This window comes from Triturus cristatus, chromosome 1_2 (assembly GCF_964204655.1).
Source record: "Triturus cristatus chromosome 1_2, aTriCri1.1, whole genome shotgun sequence".
Taxonomy (NCBI): Eukaryota; Metazoa; Chordata; class Amphibia; order Caudata; family Salamandridae; genus Triturus; species Triturus cristatus.
In genome coordinates, this window is record NC_140580.1 from 733,465,167 (window position 1) to 733,489,800 (window position 24,634).

The following is a 24,634-nucleotide window of genomic DNA, read 5'->3' on the forward strand; positions in this document are numbered from 1 at the left end:
TCCCCCAACCACCCTGCATTTTTCTACTCTTGCCCCCATGCCCTAGAGACTGGGGTCACCGCTCCCCTCAACTCCACTATTGGCATAGGTCTCTCATTGGCACCCCCAACCCCTCCTGCTGCTCAGCCAGGTGCCTGTCCTCTTCTTACCCCACCTCGCAGTCCTGCTCAACCCCCGCGAGCCACCCCCACTGCTTCCAAGCACGTCATGTAGCAGCCCTGCCCTTCCCAGCATGAAAGTGGAGAGCGGGATGCCGCGCGACACCCCGCACCCTACGCCCGCCTGACTTGACACCAAGGACCGCTCCTTTACCCCTCCCGCAGCCCCTGGTACATACCTTGACAGTCTTCATCATGTCCCTTGACTGCGGCAGGCTACAGGCCTACACTGCTGCCGCTACACCACCAGAGGCCAGATGCGCAGGCCGCACCACTGTGCGAACTGTCAGGTCGATTAGGTCCATGCGTCCAGCTTCCTCTAGCAGTCACATGGCCGCCTGCACTCGCTGGTCGGACATATCGGTCCGATCGGAAGATATCCTCTCAACTAAAGGTAACTAAACTGCCTGACAATTGAAGACATAAGCCTCAAGGAAAAAAAGCCTATATCCCCTAAAAGGCCGGCTGCTGTGTTACCTTACTCAATATGGTGAGATGGCGCCTAAAATGACCACATAAATACCCCCCTAGCCCACCAGCCCAAATTGTGTAGCCCAATTGGGCCTGAGCCATACTATTGACCCAAAAACCACTGGGGGTGCAAGCCTCCCGAGCCGTCGGTTGCCCCCAAAAGCCCCTTTGGAGGCACATGTTTTACTGAGAATGCCAGACTTTACTCTTACATGGCTGAAGAATATGGTGTGAATTTACAGAAAATATGCTCTCATATTAGCCTCTGGAGCACCATCCATAACCTTATCGAGAAAGCATAGTTCATGAAATCCCAGCCTTTTTCAGATAAATTCACCTTAAAACACACCAATATTCCTAACATTAGTATAGGACCACCAAGAAATGATTTATATTGTAACTAAAATCTGCTATCACCCTTTATACATGCTCCTTTTTGTGACCCTCAAAACCTGCAATTCATTATAATACATTTCAATGGGGACCATGTCCCAGAGTCCTTTAACGGCTGCCACAGCACGTTGTCCATGTTGTAGCCAGCCAATAAGGGGGTGAAGGTCCTTTTGGGACCCCCTCACCCCACAATACCTTTGGGGTCTGAATGTGCTCACCCTCCCCCCAAACATTTTTAAATTAATTTACAGGACACAGGGTCAAAGCCCCTGAGCCTTGTAATGGACACAAAACATATTGTTTAGGTTGTCATCAACCAATCAGGGATGACTAGTCTTCTTTAAGCATATCTAGACACCAACTGTCCAGATATCTCTGCATTTTCAACCTTCATTTCTCAAAAACTACTGAAAGGATTTACACCAAATCACAAAAGCACATTTTCTGGTGCATGATCTAGCTTCCTGCCAAATTTGGTGTAATTTCCTTCAGCAGTTTTTGCAGTTAATAAAGTCCATGGACAATGCATGGGGATTTTGCATTTTAGGACCCCCTTTTTTCTCGGCCCTTACTTGATGGATCACCCAGAAAATTTCCATGCTCAAACTAAGGAAAAAAAGCCCTTTTTTTGAAAGTTTTTTGAAGATTCATCAAATAGGATTAAATTTTAATATACTATGAATGCATGCATAATTATATTTGATCTCGCTACTATTTAGCGTTTCCCTGTGTACATATGTTAGACCTGTCAGCCCTTTGGGTGGTCCCTCCTCATCATTATTTATTTTGTCCCACTTTTGCCTCAAACCCTGTTAGTATTTTTCCTTTTTGGAAACCACCAGACTTTTTAGTGTTGATGCAGGGTCAGGGAGCCATTTTCCCTACCCCTGGAACTTCTGTCTGAGGGCCTGAAACACAAAATGGTGGCCACCCATTGTCACCTGTGACATCACTGGAACCTACTAGTACCTTCCAGAACATTCTAGAACCCTGTGACAGTGTGAGGCAGGTTTAGAATGTTGGGAAGCCAGCTCAGAGTTGGCAGTTGGAGTTGGCAGTTGGCACCTGACTGGTGAAGGGAGAGCAGCACAACACTGAAGGAGGAAGGAGTGAGGCAGCAGGGGTGGAAACTTGTGCCTGGAGTGGGGTCCAGAAACCCACCCTTGATACTAGTCCCTACTGACTGAGCCCAGCCTAGAGCCCTGTGTGGGATAAAGTTAAGAAGAACCAACTCAAGGACCTGAACAGCCGGAACAGGCCTTGAAAGTAAAGAACAGCAAGTTCCTGACCTGTCTATTGGTATCTTCCTGGAGTCCGACGCCGAGAAGCCTAGAGACCTGGGGCCGGAGGTGAAGAAGCGGCGCTGACTGGAAAGCAGACGTCGTACCCGGAGCCGCCAGAGGTCGAGAGAGGGCGCCGACGGAGGTCGTGGAGACACCAGAGGTCGAGGAGGAAGTCACCTGAGGTCGAGTGTGAGGCGTCAACGGGGGAGTGAAGTCCGCCCTCCGGAGTCGCCGGAGACCGAGGTGAATCGTGCCGGAGGTCGGGAGTGGAGATCGCACTCCGGAGTCGCCGGAACCTGAAGGGAAGAGCACCGGAGGTCGGGAGTAGAGGTCGCACTCCGGAGACACCCGGAAGTAGGGAGATCGTGTCCCTGTGACGCCGGAGACCGACATCGAATCGAGGCTGCCCAGCGACATCGAGCCGAGGCCGCCCGCCGACATCGATCCGGAACCACCTCACGGCGTCGACAGGAACTGACATCGAGCCGAGGCCGTCCGCTGACATCGATCCGGAACCGCCTCACGGCGTCGACAAGAATTGACATCGAGCCGAGGCCGGCTAGCGACATCGAACCGGAACCGCCTCACGGCGTCGACACGACTCCGGCGGAGTCGGAAGTTCATAAAGAGGGCAGTAAGTGGAATAGAGGGCGCCTAAGGCCCTGTGGAGCCCTAAGAGACCATCCTAGGGGCTAGAGAGGTGTTAGGACCAGCCTGGGAGTGCCAGGGGTGGACTGAGACTGATACAGTGACCTGTGTGAGGGGTTGTGTAGTTTGGGAGAGCCAGATTCCTAGATTACCCTTGATCTACCTCAGTTTTTAGCCTCAGCCTTATCCAAGCTAGGTGAGACACCCTCAGGCTATCCACATAACCACAAGCTGTGATTGGGCCAAATCAACCCTTAGTACCTCACAAATGTGACCTGATTTGAAAGTGGTCTGATGGCTTATATTTATTGAGAGTATTGTATTCTTTGTATTTATCCTATTTATTGTCTCACAGAATTTATTCCCTTGCAGTATTTAATTGCCTATGTATTTTATGCACATCTATTTATTCATTGATTATTTATGATCTGAGCTTATTTATTTGACCTACCCTTTTTACAGAAGAAGCTTTGTGTACTGTAAGTATGTTATTATTTATTTAACCTGCAACTAAGAGAAAACAAGATAAACACAGATATATTTTCATAAATTTTTACGTTGTAGTGTCGTTTTTGGAACGGATGCACGCATGGTTATTGTGAGGGTGTGACGTACGCTTAACACGGTGCCTGACCTCCGACCGCTCGAGCCAAGCTACCCCTTGTGCTGGGAAAAACCGGGTGACTGCTAACCCGGTTGCCCGGGGTTTTCTAACATAATTGGTGTTCAGCGGTGGGATAGAGCTGTGCTTGCGTCCACTCGACAATAACTGTGGGTAGTCCATAGGCCTACACCGGGAGTTTTCTCAAAGCGGACTTCCTAATTCTGAGTTTTGTTTTTTCCAAATTTACTCTGGTGGTGGGAGGAGGTATTACAAAAGGTACCCCCCTACATAGCTTCTGTAAACACCTGTCTTCTATTCTGAGTGGACAAAATGGAGTTTGTGTTGGAAGATTTGGAAATTTACACTGTGGCCCAACTCAAAGAGTTTCGTCAGCGAGAGGGGGTGTATTGTCCCCCAGGTGCCAAGAAGGCTGAACTCCAGACCAGCTTGAGGGCTTGGGGGGAGGCACGACGGGAAAGTAAGGCTGAGCAGGAGGACAGGGATGGAGAGCCTGTTAGCGAGGGGGCTGGGTTGTACCAACCTGAGGTGGGGAATCTGTTAGCGGGGCCCAGAACACTTTCCAGGAAGGGCAGCACTGTCTCTAGCGGTGGCTTATCAGAAGTAGAATTAACTGACCGGAGGGAGAAAAGACAGCTCACATGGAAGTTGGCGGAGCTGGAGAAAGAGAAGGAGGGACAGAGGATGGCTCACGAGTTGAGGCTGAGGGAAATAGATCTCCAGATCCTACAAGTCGGGGCACACACTGTTCCTAATGGTGGCAGCAAAGACAAAGAAATCACCAGGGAACCCAAACCCTATCTGCCAAAAGACATAGTAGCTAGCTATAGTGCAGGGGATGATATTGCCAAGTGGCTAGCGGCCTATGAGGTCTCTTTAAGGGCCCATGGGGTGCCAGAGAAGTACTGGGGAGGGGGATTGTACAAATACATGCCTCCAGCTGGTAGGGATGCATTATTGGCCCTAGAGCAGGATGAGCAGACCCACTACCCCACCATGAAAGTGGCGCTCATACGAAAGTTTGGACTAACACCCGAGAAGTACAGACAGAAGTTCCGGGGTAGCCACAAACTGGGCACACAGAATTGGGTGGATTTCCTGGACTATGCAAAGAAGGCATTAGAGGGTTGGATTCAGGGCAGTGAGGTGAGGGACTACGAGGGGTTGTTTGATTTAATGTTGAAGGAACACCTGCTCGAAAAATGTTTCCCTGAACTGCGTCAACACCTGGTGGATAGCAAGCTGACCAATCCCCGGAAGCTTGCTGAGGAGGCGGACATTTGGGCTAGTACCCGGGTGTCCACAAGGGGGACTGGAGGGGATACTCAAAAGGCCGGACAGGGCGCCCCCCAGAAGAAAGAGGGAGGGGAAAAGAAAAAGGAGTTCTCTAAAGGCCCCCAAAATAACTTCCAAGGAAAGGGAACAGGATTCACCCCTAGGGCTAACCCACCCAGAAACCCTAATCCTGGCCAGAGTCAGCAGCCAAGGGTTGTCCATTGCTTCGAGTGTGGTGGCGTCGGACACTATAAGGGAGATGCGAAGTGCCCGAAAAGACCACCCCCTCCCATTGGAGGAAAGGCCCCCGGAGTAGCTAGTGTAGTGCTCGGGGAGGAGATGCCCTTAACTAAGGGAAGGGAGTGGGCGGGTGTCACTTTAGTGTCCCTGGGAGAACGGGAGATGGTTCCTAAGATCCAGGTGCCCGCAAATACCACAAAGTATGGGCAGTGGGTCACCATCAACGGCCAAAGAGGGGAGGCTCTGAGAGACACAGGAGCCAGTATGACTATGGTACGTAGCCAACTGGTGTCTCCAGAGCAGGTAATTCCCGATGTACTCCACCCAGCCGCGATGGCTGACGGCAGAACCGGCCACTATCCGGTGGCCGAGGTTCCCTTTGAATGGGAGGGGGTTGCAGGTTCACTTTGAGTTGCCGTAAGCCCTGCCGTGCCGGTCGATTGTCTACTGGGAAATGACATGGAGCACAATGCTTGGAAGGAGGTGGAATACCGGACTCATGCTGAGATGCTGGGTACACCTGACTGGGCCTGTGTTAGCACAGGGTCCGCGACTACCCGGAGAGGGAGTTTGTTTCGACTGGAGCCTGGAACAAAGGCACAGCCGGCTGCCGACCAAGGGAAGAACCGAGGACAGGAGGAGCCTGCCTCGGCATCCGCGCCCCGTGTGACGGATAGGCCACCGGAGGTGGTGGACCAGGAGTCCGCGGTGGGGGATGTTACCAAACTGGAGGACCTACCCATCCTGGCCGAGTGGCACGTGGAGGGAGGGCCGACCAGGGATGAATTCTGCAAGGGCCAGAGGGAGTGCCCTACCCTTGAGGGACTGAGGCGACAGGCCGAAGCCCAGGCAGCAGGGAACGTTGAGGGGAACTACAACCTTTACTGGGAGGATGGCCTCCTCTACAGTGAACCCAAGGCACCCCTGCATGGATCGTCACGAGCCTTAGTAGTCCCTCAACGTTACCGAGCCTTCCTACTGGAATTGGCTCACGAGATCCCCTTGGCAGGAAACCTGGGGCAAGACAAGACTTTCGCCCGTCTTGTCGGACACTTTTATTGGCCTCAAATGAAAGTGTCGTCCGACACCTACTGCCGGACATGTGTGTCTTGCCAAGCCAGTGGGAAAACAGGGGTGAAGCTGAAAGCTCCCCTGGAACCACTTCCTGTCGTTAGCACCCCCTTTGAAAGGGTGGGCATCGACATTGTGGGTCCATTAGATCCGCCTACTACAGCTGGTCACAGGTTTATCCTGGTTCTGGTGGATCATGCCACACGGTACCCAGAGGCTATACCTCTAAGGACCATTACAGCACCTGTTGTGGCTAGGGCCCTGATGGGAATCTTTACCCGAGTGGGTTTTCCCAAGGAAGTTGTGTCCGACAGGGGGACCAACTTCATGTCAGCATACATGCGGGCCATGTGGAAGGAGTGTGGAGTGACCTACCGGTTCACAACTCCTTACCACCCCCAGACCAATGGTCTGGTGGAGAGGTTTAACAAAACCTTGAAAGGCATGATTAGAAGTCTGCCTGGAAGCCTGCGGAGGAAATGGGACGTCCTCCTACCCTGTCTATTGTTTTCCTACAGGGAAGTGCCACAGAAGGGAGTGGGCTTCAGCCCCTTCGAGCTTTTGTATGGGCACCCTGTGCATGGACCTCTCAGCCTGGTGAGAGACGGATGGGAAAGAACTCCCAGAAAGCTTCCCCAGGACGTGGTGAGCTACATGCTGGCCTTCCGGAGCCAGATGGCTAAGTTGTGGAAGCAAGCTTCTGACAACTTGGAGGCCAGCCAAGCAGTAATGAAGGCGTGGTATGACCACAACGCTCACCCGGTGGAATTGGAGCCTGGCCAGAAGGTGTGGGTGATCGAACCAGGAGAGCTTAGCGCCCTCCAGGATCGCTGGTCAGGACCCTTTGAGGTATTGGAGAAGAAGGGTAAGGCTACCTACTTGGTGGATCTTAAGACCCCTCGTCAGCCCCTACGGGTGCTGCATGCCAACCGCCTCAAACCCCACCACGAGAGGCCCGAAGTCATCTTGATGATGGTGACTGACGGAGCAGAGGACGTGGAAAGCGAGCCTCTCCCCGATTTATTTGCGTCTCAAGAGAAGGATGGGTCGGTGGAGGGAGTGATTCTCTCCCCATCTCTAACTCCTGAACAGCAGGAGGACTGCCGCCAGGTCCTGGGACAGTACTCTTCGTTGTTCTCCCTTGTTCCGGGTAGGACTCACCTGTGCGTCCATGATGTGGACACAGGAGACAGCCCACCTGTGAAGTCCAAGATCTACCGGATGTCAGACAAGGTGAAGGCCAGCATTCACAGTGAAGTCACTAAGATGCTGGAGCTAGGAGTGATCGAACCTTCCAGCAGCCCCTGGTCCAGTCCGGTGGTGCTAGTACCAAAAGCCGCACCACCGGGTGCCCAACCGGAACTGAGGTTCTGTGTGGACTACCGGGGACTGAACTCAGTAACCAAGACTGATGCTCATCCGATCCCAAGGGCGGATGAATTGATTGACCGGCTGGGAGCTGCCCAATATCTAAGTACCTTTGACCTTACTTCTGGGTACTGGCAGATCTCTCTGACTGACGGAGCTAGGGAAAGGTCAGCCTTCTCCACGCCCAAAGGCCACTACCAGTTCTGTGTGATGCCCTTTGGGCTCAAGAACGCACCTGCTACGTTTCAGCGTCTGGTGAACCAGATCCTCACTGGAATGGAGAGTTTCTCTGCTGCTTATCTGGATGACATAGCCGTCTTCAGTAACAGCTGGGAGGATCACTTGCGTCACCTGCAAGCTGTTCTCCAGGCCCTGAGACAAGCTGGTTTAACGATCAAGGCCAGCAAGTGCCAGATCGGGCAGGGGTCAGTAGTGTACCTTGGACACTTGGTGGGTAGGGGAGTGGTGCAACCCCTCCAGGCGAAGATCGAGGCCATCATGGCCTGGGAACCCCCCAAGACTCAGACTGAGGCCCGAGCTTTTCTGGGCCTCACCGGATATTACCGCCGCTTCGTGAAGGGATACGGTACCATTGTGGCCCCCCTCACGGAGCTTACGTCCAAGAAACAACCTCGACGGGTAGTCTGGACGGAGGCTTGTCAGCAGGCCTTTGTAAAACTGAAGCAAGCCATGTGCGAGGCCCCGGTCCTACGGGCCCCAGACTTTTCCAAGGAGTTCATTGTCCAGACGGATGCATCGGAACATGGCATTGGGGCAGTGTTATCGCAACTCAATGAAGAGGGTCTGGATCAACCCGTTGTCTTCCTATCCCGGAGACTACTTCCCAGGGAACAGAAGTGGAGTGCAATAGAGCGTGAAGCCTTTGCAGTGGTATGGGCTCTGAAGAAGCTGCGGCCATACCTGTTTGGCACGCACTTCCTAGTTCAGACCGACCACAGACCCCTTCGTTGGCTGATGCAGATGAAGGGGGAGAATCCCAAGTTGCTAAGGTGGTCTATCTCCCTACAGGGAATGGACTTTCAGGTGGAACATCGGCCTGGAGTGGACCACGCCAATGCAGACGGTCTCTCAAGGTATTTCCGCCTTAGTGATGAGAACTCCCAAGGGGTTGGGTAGCTCTCCCCACTTTCAGCTGGGGGGGACGCGTGTTAGACCTGTCAGCCCTTTGGGTGGTCCCTCCTCATCATTATTTATTTTGTCCCACTTTTGCCTCAAACCCTGTTAGTATTTTTCCTTTTTGGGAACCACCAGACTTTTTAGTGTTGATGCAGGGTCAGGGAGCCATTTTCCCTACCCCTGGAACTTCTGTCTGAGGGCCTGAAACACAAAATGGTGGCCACCCATTGTCACCTGTGACATCACTGGAACCTACTAGTACCTTCCAGAACATTCTAGAACCCTGTGACAGTCTGAGGCAGGTTTAGAATGTTGGGAAGCCAGCTCAGAGTTGGCAGTTGGAGTTGGCAGTTGGCACCTGACTGGTGAAGGGAGAGCAGCACAACACTGAAGGAGGAAGGAGTGAGGCAGCAGGGGTGGAAACTTGTGCCTGGAGTGGGGTCCAGAAACCCACCCTTGATACTAGTCCCTACTGACTGAGCCCAGCCTAGAGCCCTGTGTGGGATAAAGTTAAGAAGAACCAACTCAAGGACCTGAACAGCCGGAACAGGCCTTGAAAGTAAAGAACAGCAAGTTCCTGACCTGTCTATTGGTATCTTCCTGGAGTCCGACGCCGAGAAGCCTAGAGACCTGGGGCCGGAGGTGAAGAAGCGGTGCTGACTGGAAAGCAGACGTCGTACCCGGAGCCGCCAGAGGTCGAGAGAGGGCGCCGACGGAGGTCGTGGAGACACCAGAGGTCGAGGAGGAAGTCACCTGAGGTCGAGTGTGCGGCGTCGACGGGGGAGTGAAGTCCGCCCTCCGGAGTCGCCGGAGACCGAGGTGAATCGTGCCGGAGGTCGGGAGTGGAGATCGCACTCCGGAGTCGCCGGAACCTGAAGGGAAGAGCACCGGAGGTGGGAGTGGAGGTCGCACTCCGGAGACACCCGGAAGTAGGGAGATCGTGTCCCTGTGACGCCGGAGACCGACATCGAATCGAGGCTGCCCAGCGACATCGAGCCGAGGCCGCCCGCCGACATCGATTCGGAACCACCTCACGGCGTCGACAGGAACTGACATCGAGCCGAGGCCGTCCGCCGACATCGATCCGGAACCGCCTCAAGGCGTCGACAAGAACTGACATTGAGCCGAGGCCGGCTAGCGACATCGAACCGGAACCGCCTCACGGCATCGACACGACTCCGGCGGAGTCGGAAGTTCATAAAGAGGGCAGTAAGTGGAATAGAGGGCGCCTAAGGCCCTGTGGCGCCCTAAGAGACCATCCTAGGGGCTAGAGAGGTGTTAGGACCAGCCTGGGAGTGCCAGGGGTGGACTGAGACTGATACAGTGACCTGTGTGAGGGGTTGTGTAGTTTGGGAGAGCCAGATTCCTAGATTACCCTTGATCTACCTCAGTTTTTAGCCTCAGCCTTATCCAAGCTAGGTGAGACACCCTCAGGCCATCCACATAACCACAAGCTGTGATTGGGCCAAATCAACCCTTAGTACCTCACAAATGTGACCTGATTTGAAAGTGGTCTGATGGCTTATATTTATTGAGAGTATTGTATTCTTTGTATTTATCCTATTTATTGTCTCACAGAATTTATTCCCTCGCAGTATTTATTTGCCTATGTATTTTATGCACATCTATTTATTCATTGATTATTTATGATCTGAGCTTATTTATTTAACCTACCCTTTTTACAGAAGAAGCTTTGTGTACTGTAAGTGTGTTATTATTTATTTAACCTGCAACTAAGAGAAAACAAGATAAACACAGATATATTTTCATAAATTTTTACGGTGTAGTGTCGTTTTTGGAACGGATGCACGCATGGTTATTGTGAGGGTGTGACGTACGCTTAACACGGTGCCTGACCCCCGACCGCTCGAGCCAAGCTACCCCTTGTGCTGGGAAAAACCGGGTGACTGCTAACCCGGTTGCCCGGGGTTTTCTAACAACATAACTAATGTATGCATTCGTTTTTCCTGGTCTTTTTGTCTTACAATGTATTTTTATTAACCAGAACTCAATGCTGGTGAATCATTTTGGGCAGTCTGGGAATGCCAATATGATCAACTTGAAAATGCCAGCGTTTTGGCTGGTATTTTTGGTCCAGTCACACAAACAGGACCAAAAACAAAAGGCACTTTCGATCTGGTCTATCGAAATGTCAGGCTGCCTAAAAGGCCTTTCCAACACTATTGGTAAATAAGACCGGCATGATGACTGAGATCCTGAAGCTGCAAGGCCATCACACTAGCAAAAACGTTTTATGACGTTATTTTTTTGGAAGAGGAAAGTCAATTTTAGGTCTTTGATACAACCAGCTTTAGCTCTTTGCTGTTGAAGACGTAGTGTCTACAATACACTGTCCATGAAGTGGGTTTTGAGTCAGCCTCTTGCTTATGATTCCAATTATTTCCTGTTTCTCAGTTTCCTGCTTCTTATTTGATTACCTTCCCCCCTGTTTGTCCATACTGTGGAGCATTTCTTCTTTAAATCCTTTCAGACCCAACAATTTGCTTACTTCAACTCCTGACAAAAGGGGCTATTTTTCAGTTTTCTTTTAGCATTCCATTAGACTGAATCACTACTGTGCTCTGCAATCCCCATTTCTTTATTCCCCCTTCCCACCCTTAATCACCTTTCATCATATTATCTCCCACCTTTACTCCATAGGTAGGTCTTGCGTAAGGCCAAATTTAAAAAGAAAATCCTATGCTGCACCACAGCGAAACTCTGGGGTGAAAAATATAATATACGGGCAATTTAAAAAATGTATTTCATTTGAAAAATGTATTACAAATATTTTTATGTAAATTGGTTTTATGTATTTTCATGAAATGTAGAAAAATGTTTTTAAAAATTCAACCGCACTGTTTAATTAATTTAGAGTTAAAGCATAAATTAATTGGAATGTAATACATTTAATAGAATTTTGTTTTCTGAAGTTTAATTTTAAAATTACATTTCCACCTAAAGGATATATATGTATATGTTTTAAAGGTACATTCATAATTATTGAAAGTGATGGATGAATATAACTAATTAAAATTAATTTAATGATTTTTTAATAAATGGTTTCCGTATTTTCTAAATTCAAAATAGGTTATTCTAATATTTTATAAACGAATAATAAATACATACTGTTTTAATACATTTTTTAACATGAATTTAAATGTATTTATATTTTTACAAATTTTGTTTAGTTTAACATTATTTCCTGTGTGGGTTTATTTTAAATCCCTGCTTCCATTATTTTCTTTTGGAGTGTGTTGCAGGGGCACTGGTTGACCTTGTGTAGCTCTGGACATACTAAAAAAAATTTTTTGTAGACGCTTACACTCGGAATTTGTGAGTACAGAAAAGTTGTAAATTCAGCTCACAAGTGTAAATTTACTCAAAAGTGTAAGTTACCTTTGCAAATCAGGCCAAATATGTTCAATGTCAGAAATGTTGAAGTGAAGCAAATCATTTAAATATTATACAAAATGAAGCGCATAAATATATATATATATATGCATAGAATATTTTGCATTATTTGCACAATTGCATCTGCACTTTATCTACGCACATTGCACTTTTTCATGACAAATGACCACCAGTAATACTGTGTTTTTCTTTGCAATCTACTATATAAGCGCATTTATGCGGATATCATGTGCCATTTTCAATGCACACTGACAATAATTGTTTGATATAAAATTAACAAAATATATAGCATGGCAACTCACAATGTAATGTTAACACAAATTTGGGCAACAAAATGTAAATACTGTAATTATACCTCCCGTTATTCGATTTATATATATCAAATTGTGATTTAGAAAACAGACTATCTTTGTTAGCTATATGTAGTGTGTCCTCAGTCTTTAGTTTCTAATCACATGGTGCTGCAAAAAGAAAAAAATCACCAATTAAATTCGTGCAATGTACCCTTTAAAATGGATGCTCTCTCATTTGCCTGACGATCTGTGACCAAGGGCGGACGCCCGAAACGCGTCAGATTTGGTGAACTTGCCTTTTTAATAAACTTGCCGAAAGAAGACTGGGACTTGCGTGGTTTTTCCTCGATGCTGCCTGCCTGGCGGTTCTATGGTGAAAGACTTCTGTTTGTGCATATATATATATATATATATATTCCAAAACAAAGAGATACAAATTCCGGGGCACACTTTCAGCGGGTGCTCTGCATACGGGCCGGATCCTGACCACAAAACAACTTATTCTTTTCCAAAGATGCGGCACTCAGGGAGAAGGTTAGTCAAGAAATGTGTTTATTAACACACAGCTCAACCAACGCGTTTCAGCCTACAAGGCTTTGCTCACGGTCAGTGAGTCCTTCTTCTATGGCACTATTTATACGTCCAATTGGCCTTAATGTGGCATTATGGGCATTGTAGTGCAATGAAATACATGATTGCATTTTTAACACAAAAGGAATCAAAATTAATACTGTAATTACAGGAAAAGACGCTCTTTGCTGTAATTAGTGAGTAGGGGTATAGTACCCAGCAATTGTCATAATTAATATTTCATATATAAGTATTCAGTATTATTAATGGCAACAGCGTCATAGTATTGATGTCAACTTAGTATATCTGTATAGTACATTATTAGAAAGAGCAGCAAGAGTATGAAATTTAGGATAGGGTTAAGAAATTAAGAGAGGAGAGAGAGTCAGGAATCGATATGGGATTGAAAATGTCAATATATAGTATTTTTATATAGAAAAGATAAAGAAGATGAAGTGAGATAGAAGAGGAGGGAGATAGGGGGAAAAAAGTAATGCTAGTGTCTTAATTCTCATGGGTAGTAAGTTCATCAATGTTCATTCCAGGTGCACATAAAGTTCTTCATCATTATTCATTCCTCTCGGTGTTTTAGTTTGTAATTTAATGATGTAGCGGGATTCCAGATGATGTAGTTTTTTGGTTCTGTTGCCACCTCGTTCATTTGGTATGATGGTGTAAATCCCATAGTAGCACATTGCTCGCCAATTTCCGTTTTGGCACAGTATCATATGTTTGGCAGTTGCATATGTGATGTCCTTGTTCTTAACAGCGCGGATGTGCTCGAGGATACGCTTTTTTAACGGGCAGATGGTACTTCCTACGTATTTATATCCGCAAGTGCACTCAATGATGTAGATGGTAAATTTAGTATTACAAGTCATTCTTTTCTTCAGTGTTATTATATTCCCATTCGGCTCGGTGATATTTTTTACATTTTTGCCAATTTTGCATGCTTTGCATGAATTGCATTTGGTAAACCCATTCCGTTGTTCTACCAGCCAGTTTTTTCTTCTTGCACGAAGTGGCTTTTGACGAGCATGTCCTTTAGGGATTTAGTTTTCCTATATGTCACTGTTGGTTTCACTCCGACTAGTTTGCCAATATCGAGGTCTTTGGTAATCAGATGCCAGTGTTTCCTGATCTTACTCATGATAATCCCGCTCTCTTTACTATAGGTAGTAATACATCTAGGGACTTGTTTGTCGTCTTCAGGTATAGATTTCATTTTAGGTATTAAGGTGTCTGCTCAGGTTTTGTTGTCAATTCTCTTTTTGTTTTTCTTTAGGGTGGACTCTGTGTAGCCTCTCTGTATGAGTCATTCCATAGATTCACGTATTTTTGCTTCTGCATCTTCTGGTCGCGAACAATTGCGTTTAAGTCGAATGAATTCCCCATAGGGGATACTGTCCAGTAGGGGTTTTGGGTGGAAGCTAGTACCATGTAGGATACTGTTCGTAGCTGTTTCCTTCCTGTAGAGAGTTGAGTGGATCCGGTCATTTTCGATATAGATCAGAGTATCGAGGAATGGAATCTCTGATCTACTCGTGTTGCATGTGAAGGATAAGCCAATCTCATTGTTTTTCCGTTTTTGAAAATATTTCTGAAAGTCCTCGTCCGTTCCATTCCAAATCAGGAACAGGTCGTCGATGTAACGGACCCATAATATGGTCTTATCCAATTCATCTTGATTATCCGAATCCCAGACTATGATCTTTTCCCACCACCCCATGGTGATGTTGGCATAGTTCACGGAAAAGGAAATGCCCATTGCTGTTCCACACATTTGTTTGAAAAGTTCTTTATTGAAACAGAAGATGTTGTTAGTGAGGCACATTTCAATCATACTAAGTAGCATGTATGTGTGTTTCATTTCAGTAATTTTTCTTTGTTTCAAGAAATAAGTGCATGCTTTCAGGCCCACCTCATGTCGTATTGACGTATAGAGTGACACCACGTCTATGGTGATTAGAAGGAATTGTTTATTCCAAGAGATGCCATCCAGAATACGTAAGAAGTCTCCAGTATCTCTGATATAGGAGCTCATGCTCTCTGCTATTGGGGCAAGAAAACAATCTACATACTCCGAAAAGTTTTCATACAATGAATCGCATGAAGATACGATTGGTCTGCCCGGTGGGTGATTCAAGGTCTTATGAATTTTAGGTAAAAAGTATATGGTCGGTATGACCGGAAATTCATTTGTTAGGAATTTGAGTTCTTCATCATTGATCAAATTCTCATTGTGCCATTTTGTCAGTTTTTCTCCCACATCATATATCATTTTATTCATCGGATTGGTGGTAATCCTATTGTAATTTGAGATGTCGTTCAATTGTCTGTAGGCTTCATCTAAGTAGTCTGCAGTATTAAGGAGTACAGTGTTGCCACCTTTATCCGCAGGTTTTATAGTTAGGTTCTTATCTTGCATTAGATTTTTGATTGCTTCCCGTTCTTTTTTAGTCAGATTTTCTCTTTGGGTTCCATTTCTGGTATTTGAAATTTTATCCAATTCTTCAATTAATGCCTCGCTAAATTGGTCAAAGCGATTCCCAGGGGGTAGAACAGGACAGTATTTCGATTTTTTCTTTAGCCCACTTTCTGTTCTTTTGTCTGTTTCTATTGACAAGTGTTCTAGAACTTGTTCTTCTGTCATGTCGTCATCCTTTAGGTCATATAGAAGATCGAAGATAGTTTTTAAGTCAGTTGCTTGATCAATATTAAGCATTGGTTCCAAAATTGATGTAGTCTCATCACTTGGTGCTTGTGCACTCATAGTTTTCTTGGAGATTTGATTAGCGTGAACTTTAGCGAGTTTGAGCTTGCGAATATACTTATATAGGTCTATTCTCACTTGTGTGTGATCAAAGTGGCTTTCTGGACAAAATGATAATCCTTTGTTCAATGCAGATTCTTCTTCCGGTGTCAATATGTGTTTCGAGAGATTAATGATTAAATTGACATCATTCATTTTCGGCTTCGTAGCGGATATTGTCTTCTTCCGCTTTGCGCGTCGGGTTTTTCTGGTGCTTGTAAGACATTTTCTCCCCTTCCTCGTCCGCGATTCGGATACCTTCCGCGGCCTCTTCCTCGTGGTAGGGTTTGGTCTACATGCATCAGGCGCATTTCCTCTAAAAAATTGGTTTTTGGTCCTGGTGTCGCCCCGATGTTCAATTCTCCTTCACTGAGGTCCGATTCACTTGCGGTGGTACTGTCAGTTGTTCGGGGGGTCTGTGCAGGATAATTTTTCTTTAGAGTTTCGAACCGTTTTGCAAATGTTAGGATTCTTCCATGTCGGTAGTCTTGCTCATCTCTTATGAATTTACGTTTTTTGCGTTCTTGAATTTCATTCTCATATTTCTCCAACCTTAGTTCCATGTCTTTGTGTAATTTCATGACTTCCTCCACATTGGGATGTGCTTGTATTAAAGTCTCCATTTCTTCTAAATGACTTGTTATTTCTAGTAAGTCAATATTAGCGTGTTTAATCAGGATTCGCATCATGTTCAGGGAGCATTGGGTATTATTTTCTGCCCATTCTTCTAATAATTAAATTTTTGTGTCTGGATGTGTTGGCATTGTAAAAATGCGCAGCCCTCTCGGGATTCTTTTCACTTCTATATAATTCTCAAGGGCAAGTATCTCCCAACTCTTATTTATTTCCTTCTTATATAATCTTTCTGCTTTATTGAATTGTTGTTTGATCGTTAGATCAGCTGATGATATCGTTTCACTGACAGTTATCTCCTCTACATTTTCAGTCACTTTAAACAATGTTGCTGCTGTTGTTGCTCGTTTGCCTTTGCGAGCTTCCATATTCCTGTCTTTACGGATCAAAAACACTTTGAGCTATGTGTTTAAATATCGTGCTTGTATTCACTTTGATCTAACTCCCTTGCCGTTCTGAGAGGAGGCTCCTGCTGTATTAATATACAGATCGGGTCGTTGGCGTCCTACTTCAAACGATGGCCACTTCGGGAAATGCGCTCAATAACAGGCAAGTGTCACTCACCTTGGTGAAGGCTCCCGTACGGGCGGCGTCCTCCGGCTCCGTCCTACGGCGCTTCGTTCCCCAGGCAAGTTACTTCCTTTCAACGTAGAGGCGCGCACTCTCGGGTGCTCCCAGATTTCAAATATTCCAAAACAAAGAGATCCAAATTCCGGGGCACACTTTCAGCGGGTGCTCTGCATACGGGCCGGATCCTGGCCACAAAACAACTTATTCTTTTCCAAAGATGCGGCACTCAGGGAGAAGGTTATTCAAGAAATGTGTTTATTAACACGCAGCTCAACCAACGCGTTTCAGCCTACAAGGCTTTGCTCACGGTCAGTGAGTCCTTCTTCTATGGCACTATTTATACGTCCAATTGGCCTTAATGTGGCATTATGGGCATTGTAGTGCAATGAAATACATGATTGCATTTTTAACACAAAAGGAATCAAAATTAATACTGTAATTACAGGAAAAGACGCTCTTTGCTGTGATGTCATCAGTGATGTCATTTCAGATGTCATCAGTGATGTCATCAGTGATGTCACTGACCATTTCATGAGTGATGTAATATGTGACGTCATCAGCAGTGCATTGTGGGGGCACGAGTTATAGTTAGCTGAACTTACTATAACAGGGGAATTTCTAGGGTTTTGTATGAGGGAAATGTCCAGCTAACGATAACGCCCCTGAAACCTATGGTTTTTTCAGTGAATTTCTAAGGTTTTTTAAATGCCAATTCCTAACTATGACGCCCCTGAAACCTATGGTTTTTTCAGTGAATTTCAAAGGTTTTTTAAATGCTAATTCCTAACTATGTCAGGCCTGAAACCTATGGTTTTTTCAGTGAATTTCAAAGGTTTTGTAAATGACAATTTTGAATGTATTAATTGTTATACTGATTTTTTTGGATACTGATTTACTGTATTTTTTAACTATTTATTTTTAGATATATTTTTTTTAATTACATTATAATTACATTATACATTACAATACAAAATATACTTTCTCAGAATGAATTACTTTAGTTTAAATACTTGGCAAATAGGCAATAGACTTTTAAGTACAGTAGTTACAGTTGTTGCAATGGGCAACACAATTTCAAACACAAAGCAACATTGAGCTCAATGTGAATTTCTAGTGAAATGCAATTAGTTACTTTATGGATTACTTTTCTAACCACAGGACTGGATCCTAGATTCAGTCCTTGGACATCTCCTGTAAACAGTTGAGTAAAAGCGCTTTGGTTACAGTAGTTATTTTTAAGGAATATTATTGTATTTTAAAAGTTGACACTTAGAAATGTTTTCACATAGAATCACCAATGTTATCCTATGGCAGAAAATTCACTTAGCAGGTAAGTAGTGTTATCATTACTTTTTCTTACTCAGTGGTGGATCCTGGACCCAGCACTGGCCAACCTCCTGTAAACAGTTGAAAGAATGTGTTTAAGTCATACAGACGATTTTTTAGGAATATGTTTAGTTTGTGAAAATAGACACTTTGAAACTTTTCTGGTGAAAACCACACAATGGATTCCTATGGAAGGAAATACAAGTTACTGGTAAGTACACTTAGAATTACTCTTCCGGGTCAGTGCTGGGCTAAAAGATGCAGCCCTGGGTTCTCTCCTGATAACAGGTGAGTAAATCGGAATTCGTAGTTCGGCTGATTGTAGAGGAATATTTGTACGTTTCAAAAATGGACACTGAAAATTTTCTGGTGAAAACCACACAATGGATTCCTATGGAAGGAAATACAGGTTACTGGTAAGTACGCTTAGAATTACTCTTCAGGGTCAGTGCTGGGCTAAAAGATGCAGCCCTGGGTTCTCGCCTGATAACAGGTGAGTAAATCCGAATTCGTAGTTCGGCTGATTTTAGAGGAATATTTCTACGTTTCAAAATTGACACTTAGAAAATTTTCTGCTGAAAACCACACAATGGATTCCTATGGAAGGAAATACAAGTTACTGGTAAGTACGCTTAGAATTACTTTTCAGGGTCAGTGCTGGGCTAAAAGATGCAGCACTGGGTTCTCTCCTGATTACAGGTGAGTAAATCGGAATTCGTAGTTCGGCTGATTTTAGAGGAATATTTGTAAGTTTCAAAAATGGACACTTAGAAAATTTTCTGGTGAAAACCACACAATGGATTCCTATGGAAGGAAATACATGTTACTGGTAAGTACGCTTAGAATTACTTTTCAGGGTCAGTGCTGGGCTAAAAGATGCAGCCCTGGGTTCTCTCCTGATAACAGGTGAGTAAATCGAAATTCGTAGTTCGGCTGATTTTAGAGGAATATTTCTACGTTTCAAAATTGACACTTAGAACATTTTCTGCTGAAAACCACACAATGGATTCATATGGAAGGAAATACAAGTTACTGGTAAGTACGCTTAGAATTACTTTTCAGGGTCAGTGCTGGGCTAAAAGATGCAGCACTGGGTTCTCTCCTGATTACAGGTGAGTAAATCGGAATTCGTAGTTTGGCTGATTTTAGAGGAATATTTGTACGTTTCAAAAATGGACACTGAAAATTTTCTGGTGAAAACCACACAATGGATTCCTATGGAAGGAAATACAAGTTACTGGTAAGTACGCTTAGAATTACTCTTCAGGGTCAGTGCTGGGCTAAAAGATGCAGCCCTGGGTTCTCTCCTGATAACAGGTGAGTAAATCGGAATTCGTAGTTCGGCTGATTTTAGAGAAATATTTGTACAATGGTAAAGGAAGGGGGTGGGGCCTGTGGTGACGTGTGCAAACACGCCCTGTGGTGCGTTTTAAGTTGGGGAATTAATTCCTCTTCAATCCTGCGGTCCCCTGGGGGGCAACTAGCCCACCAGGTACCTCCAGTATGCGTCAGGGAGCTGCGTTGCAGAGCGGTGTTCAGAGGCCACACCCCTTTTTACAACACTCTGCAACGCAGCTCCGTGGCGCTTCCTGGAGGTACCGGGTAGGCTAGTTGGCCCCTAGGGGACCTCTGGATTATAGAGGAATTAATTCCCTAAATTAAAACGCGCCACAGGGCGTGTTTGCACACATATCACCTCAGGCCCCGCCCCCTACCTTCACCACTGTGAAAACGCGCCCTGTGGCGTGTTTTAAGTTGGGGGATTAAGTCCCCTTGAATCCTGAGGTCCCCTGGCGGCCAACTTGCCCACCAGGTACTTCCAGTATGCTCCAGGGAGCTGCGTTGCAGAGCGGTGTTCAGAGGCCACACCCCTTTTTACAACACTCTGCAACGCAGCTCCGTGGCGCTTCCTGGAGGTACCGGGTAGGCTAGTTGGCCCCTAGGGGACCTCTGGATTATAGAGGAATGAATTCCCCAACTTAAAACGCGCCACAGGGCGTGTTTGCACACATATCACCTCAGGCCCCTCCGCCTACCTTCCCCACTGTGAAAACGCGCCCGTGGCGCGTTTTAAGTTGGGGGATTAAGTCCCCTTGAATCCTGACGTCCCCTAGCGGCCAACTAGGCAACCAGGTACCTCCAGTAAGCGCCACGGAGCTGCGTTGCAGAGAGGTGTAAAAAGGGGTGTGGCCTCATTACACCTCTCTGCAACGCAGCCCCCTGGCGCATAATGGAGGTTCCTGGTGGGCTAGTTGGCCCCCAGGGACCCCCAGTATTCAAGGGGAATTAGTTCCCCCTCTGCAAACGCGCCAGGGGGCGTGTTTGCAGAGTGGTGTAAGGAGGGGGTGGGGCCTCCGGCCCGATCCCGATCTTTTCTGCCGGCAATGCTTTTCGACATGGGAAGCAGCTAACATACTGCTCCCCATGTGGAAAAGCAATCAGCTTTGCTTCATTGAAGCGAGAGCAGGTTTCCCCGCTCTCGCTTCAATGAAGCGAAGCAGTTTGCAATGACAGGGTGGGAGCCACGAGGCTCCTGCCCTGTCATTGCAAACAGCAGTGTCCCGGGGGTGGGCACCCCGGGACACTGCAGGAGCCGGCCCTGGGGGGTGGCAGTCCCCAGGGCCATCATTGGCTCCAGGAGGGGGGCCGCGTGGCCCCCCTCCCACACGGACAAGTTGCCCAGGGGGGTGGCGGTCCCCGGGGCTGGGGGGGCCTGAGAGCCCCCCCATCGCAAGTACTTTCAAGCCCCAGGGGGTGGCGGTCCCCGGTGTTGGGGGGGCTGCGAGCCCCCCCACCCATTTTCTATAAGCCCCGGGGGTGGTGGTCCCCAGGGCTTGGGGGGGCCGTGAGCCCCCCCATATAGTATCTCTGAGCCCCGGGGGGTGGCGGTCCCCGGGGCAGTGTGGGTGGGATTGGGACCCCCCCACACTTTTTTATTTCTGCCCCCGGGATTTGGCCCCCCCGGGGGCCAATTACCAAAGAGGCGCTGGAGCCCGCGCTTCTTTTTTTAAAATTTTCGGCCGAAATTCACGCTGGGTGCGCGAATCTCGCCGATTTTTTAAAAAAAATATATACTTTTTTGGGCCCTGGGGGTCCTTGTGGGACCCCCTGAGCAGGCCTAGGGGGTCAGGGTGTTTCTACCCTGCCCCCTTGTCGCGTTTTGCACCTTTGTTTTTGTGCTTTCTTGTGCCTCGGTTCTACCGAGGCACAAGATGGCTGCCAACACTTCCTGATTCAGAGTGTTGGCAGCCAATTAGCATTCAGCTCGTGCTCGGGAGGGTTCGGGGAGGGTGCGGGGAGGATCCGTGGATCCTCCCCGACCATAGATATCACTAACTTTTAACTCTAATTTTCTCAGGAACTACTGAACGGATTTACACCATTTAAGCAAAAGGCACGAGTCTGAACTGAGGACTACCTCCTTGCCAAATTTGGTGTAATTCCGTTCAGCAGTTCGGGCTGTAGCTGCGACAACAGGTCCTATGGGAAATTGCATGGGGAAAACGCGTTTTGGGACCCCCTTTTTTCTCGGCCCCCGCTTGACGAATCACCCCAAAACTTTCAGGGTAGGAGCGGAGCGGAGCTGGCCAAAAGTTTGGAAAATTTTGCGAAGATTCATCAACAGGCGCCAAAGATATTCCCAATAGAATGTTGTGGATTTCCTATGGAAAATAGGTCCTAACTATAACTATCTACTGGCGACCGCCAGTAGATAATATATATATATATATATATATATATATATATAGAGAGAGAGAGAGAGAGAGAGATGTAGAAGCTTGTTCTACTTGATTAAAGTTGCAAGTTGCAGTTTCGAAAATGAAAATGAAACGTCGCTTTTCCTTCTTCTGTTCTGTTTTTCTAGACGAACAGTGATAAGAAGAAAATAGATATTTATGTAAATATGTTTATTTTTCCACCCTTCAGGTTATTATAGAAAAGATAGAATCTGTCTTGATGTTTCTGCACATTCAAGCTACTATGTTTTTTAAATCTTACTTGTATTAAACTGATTCTAATATCTTTTTTGCCACAAATATTTAACTGGTTTTTGCTGTGTTTAATTTTGCACTAGAGATTCAATTTGTATTCTTCATGTTTACAAGCATCCAATCTGTTTCACATGAAAGAGAAGCACACCAAGGATTTCAATATTTTGTGGGAAGGGTGACAGTGTGGCCATGTGTTATTAGAAATAAAGTACCCTCTGATGTACATTGTAAGGATATTGCAAGTCCTCTTATAGTTGCATGACCTTATAAAGGAACTCAGCCTTTGGCCTCATTTCTCTATATGGTTACGGAACTCCTCAGTGACTTGCAGACCTCGAATGGCTGATATAGCCCACTAGGGAGGCTATAAAGCTATTACTACCATCTGCCCGTTGAGGACAGAATGTTCTTATTGAAAACACAAAAGCTTCCCTCGAGACTTAGGGAGTTTACAACCCCTTGCACTTCTGAGACTTCAGACACTTTCACAGCTTTTACTGTGTGTGTCTGGCCATTAGTAGCACACGTGCATGCACACACCCACGCGCACACACACACGTAGAAAATGCTGTAAAAGAGGAAACAGTCAGATCCCTTCTCCTTGAAGATTGCCAAACTGTCATCATTTGCGGACTGAGGGAGACAATAGCTGAGCAGAATTTCACACTCCCTTGTTCTAAGGCTCCAGTGTTACTGTGAGTAGGAGGAGGAGAGAAGAGGGGGAGGGTTGCTGTGTGCCCTGATGTACAGGCTTTGCCTCTCACTTTTACCTGCCTAATCCACATATTCGGAGTGGCAGGGGAGAAGGAGAGGCAGAACAGTTGATGAGGACATTGTAATATTGAGAGCAGCGGTCCTATACCAGCTTTTTAGGCTGTCGCTTTTCCACGGTCTTCAATTCCACTGCTCAAATGGAGGATAAATTCTGCCTTACTAAGAGGGTCACGGTTTAATGATTCACAAGATACAGATCTCCTGAAGTATTTTTACTGTCCTCATGTTCCAGACCTTTGGCGGATCACAGATTTTTTGTGAAACTTTTTTTTTCATATTTATTATTTTCCTTCAGAAAGTCTGATTTTTCAGTCACATCCATACTCTAAATGAGGTCCAATATTTCCCACCACCCAATAAAGGCGTTAAGAAACTCCCTTGAGTACTGAGAAAAAAAAGCTGCTGTCGCAGAAGAATCACTAACATTTGTGCTGAGTATTGTGAACTGCAGTCCTTTGCCGATTGCTGTATGACTAGGCTTGCGATTTTAGACAACCATAAGGTGATTGTGCATCAACCTGCGTATCTTTACGTACGTGAGCATATGCCTACACCCATCATCAATTGAACTAGTACTACAAATACATATGGTAATCTTTAAGTCTGTGCCCTTTTTGAGATGTCACATTTCATGCTTTGATTAATTTTTGTGTCAAATTATTTATTTGAAAGGTATCTGTTTGCCAAATATGAATCGTTGATCAGATTCTCTTTCAGCTTCGAAGCTTGATATACTTGTTTCTTTTATTAATATGTATAGTTGGCATTTGGCCTTTTAAATGATCAGTTTAAATAATGTGTATCTGAGAAATTGAAGCCACTGTCACAGCAGAAACGAAATATTTTGATGTTTAAAGCCATGTGTTATTTTTTCAGTTTATGAGGAAAGACTATGGACTTGCAAAGAGCTGTCAGAAGATCGACTTCATTCCGTTTCCTTGTAGCAAACCAGATACAATTATAACAAGATCGATCAAGAGGAGATTGGAGGTAATTAGAAGAGTGTTTTACTTCTAATGTTTATTTCACAAAATATTTTAAATAAGAAGAATTTCAGTGAGGAAGCAAATTTAGAAAGTGTGCCAAACCACCTGTTTCGAAAGGATTCCCCTTTAACCAGCAACAGAGAAGATTTTGAAAAATCATGGAGCCAAATGGCCCGTTTAACAGCGCAATTTTCCTATACGTGGCTAAAACTCAAATGTTTTACTGACCGTTTTACAAATACTGGTACTTTATGGCTTCCCGAAGAGCGCCACCTTCCATATGTTTTTTAAAGGGTCTGCCTTTAAGACCATTTTAACAAGCATTGCTAAAGCCTGTAGGTCCGACTAGTATTTTTTGTTGTTGTTTTAAATATTGTACAGATTAAAGTAACATAGGAGAAGCTTATTGTTTTGGGTGTTTTATTGTGACCTGCACCATTAGAAATCCTTATTTTTGAAAAAATGACAGGTGCTACTTTGCATTTTAGAATGTTGGCGTAGTCCTCTGTGTGTTGGTATGTGTATATTGTTATATGACAGTGTGTGAGATATGTGATTTTGTATTACAGTCTGTAAATGCATATATAAGTGTGAGTGT

General features: G+C 45.9%; 1 protein-coding gene across 1 annotated transcript in view; it reads left to right on the forward strand.

Annotated features, from left to right (window-relative positions):
- CFAP107 (cilia and flagella associated protein 107) overlaps positions 1 to 24,634 on the forward strand; it is a 207,197-nt gene that overhangs the window by 117,925 nt on the left and 64,638 nt on the right. Inside the window, exon 2 of the mRNA XM_085615135.1 lies at positions 23,927 to 24,040. Within this exon, the coding sequence (XP_085471261.1) occupies positions 23,927 to 24,040 (114 nt within the window). The remainder of the gene's footprint in view (positions 1 to 23,926; positions 24,041 to 24,634) is intronic.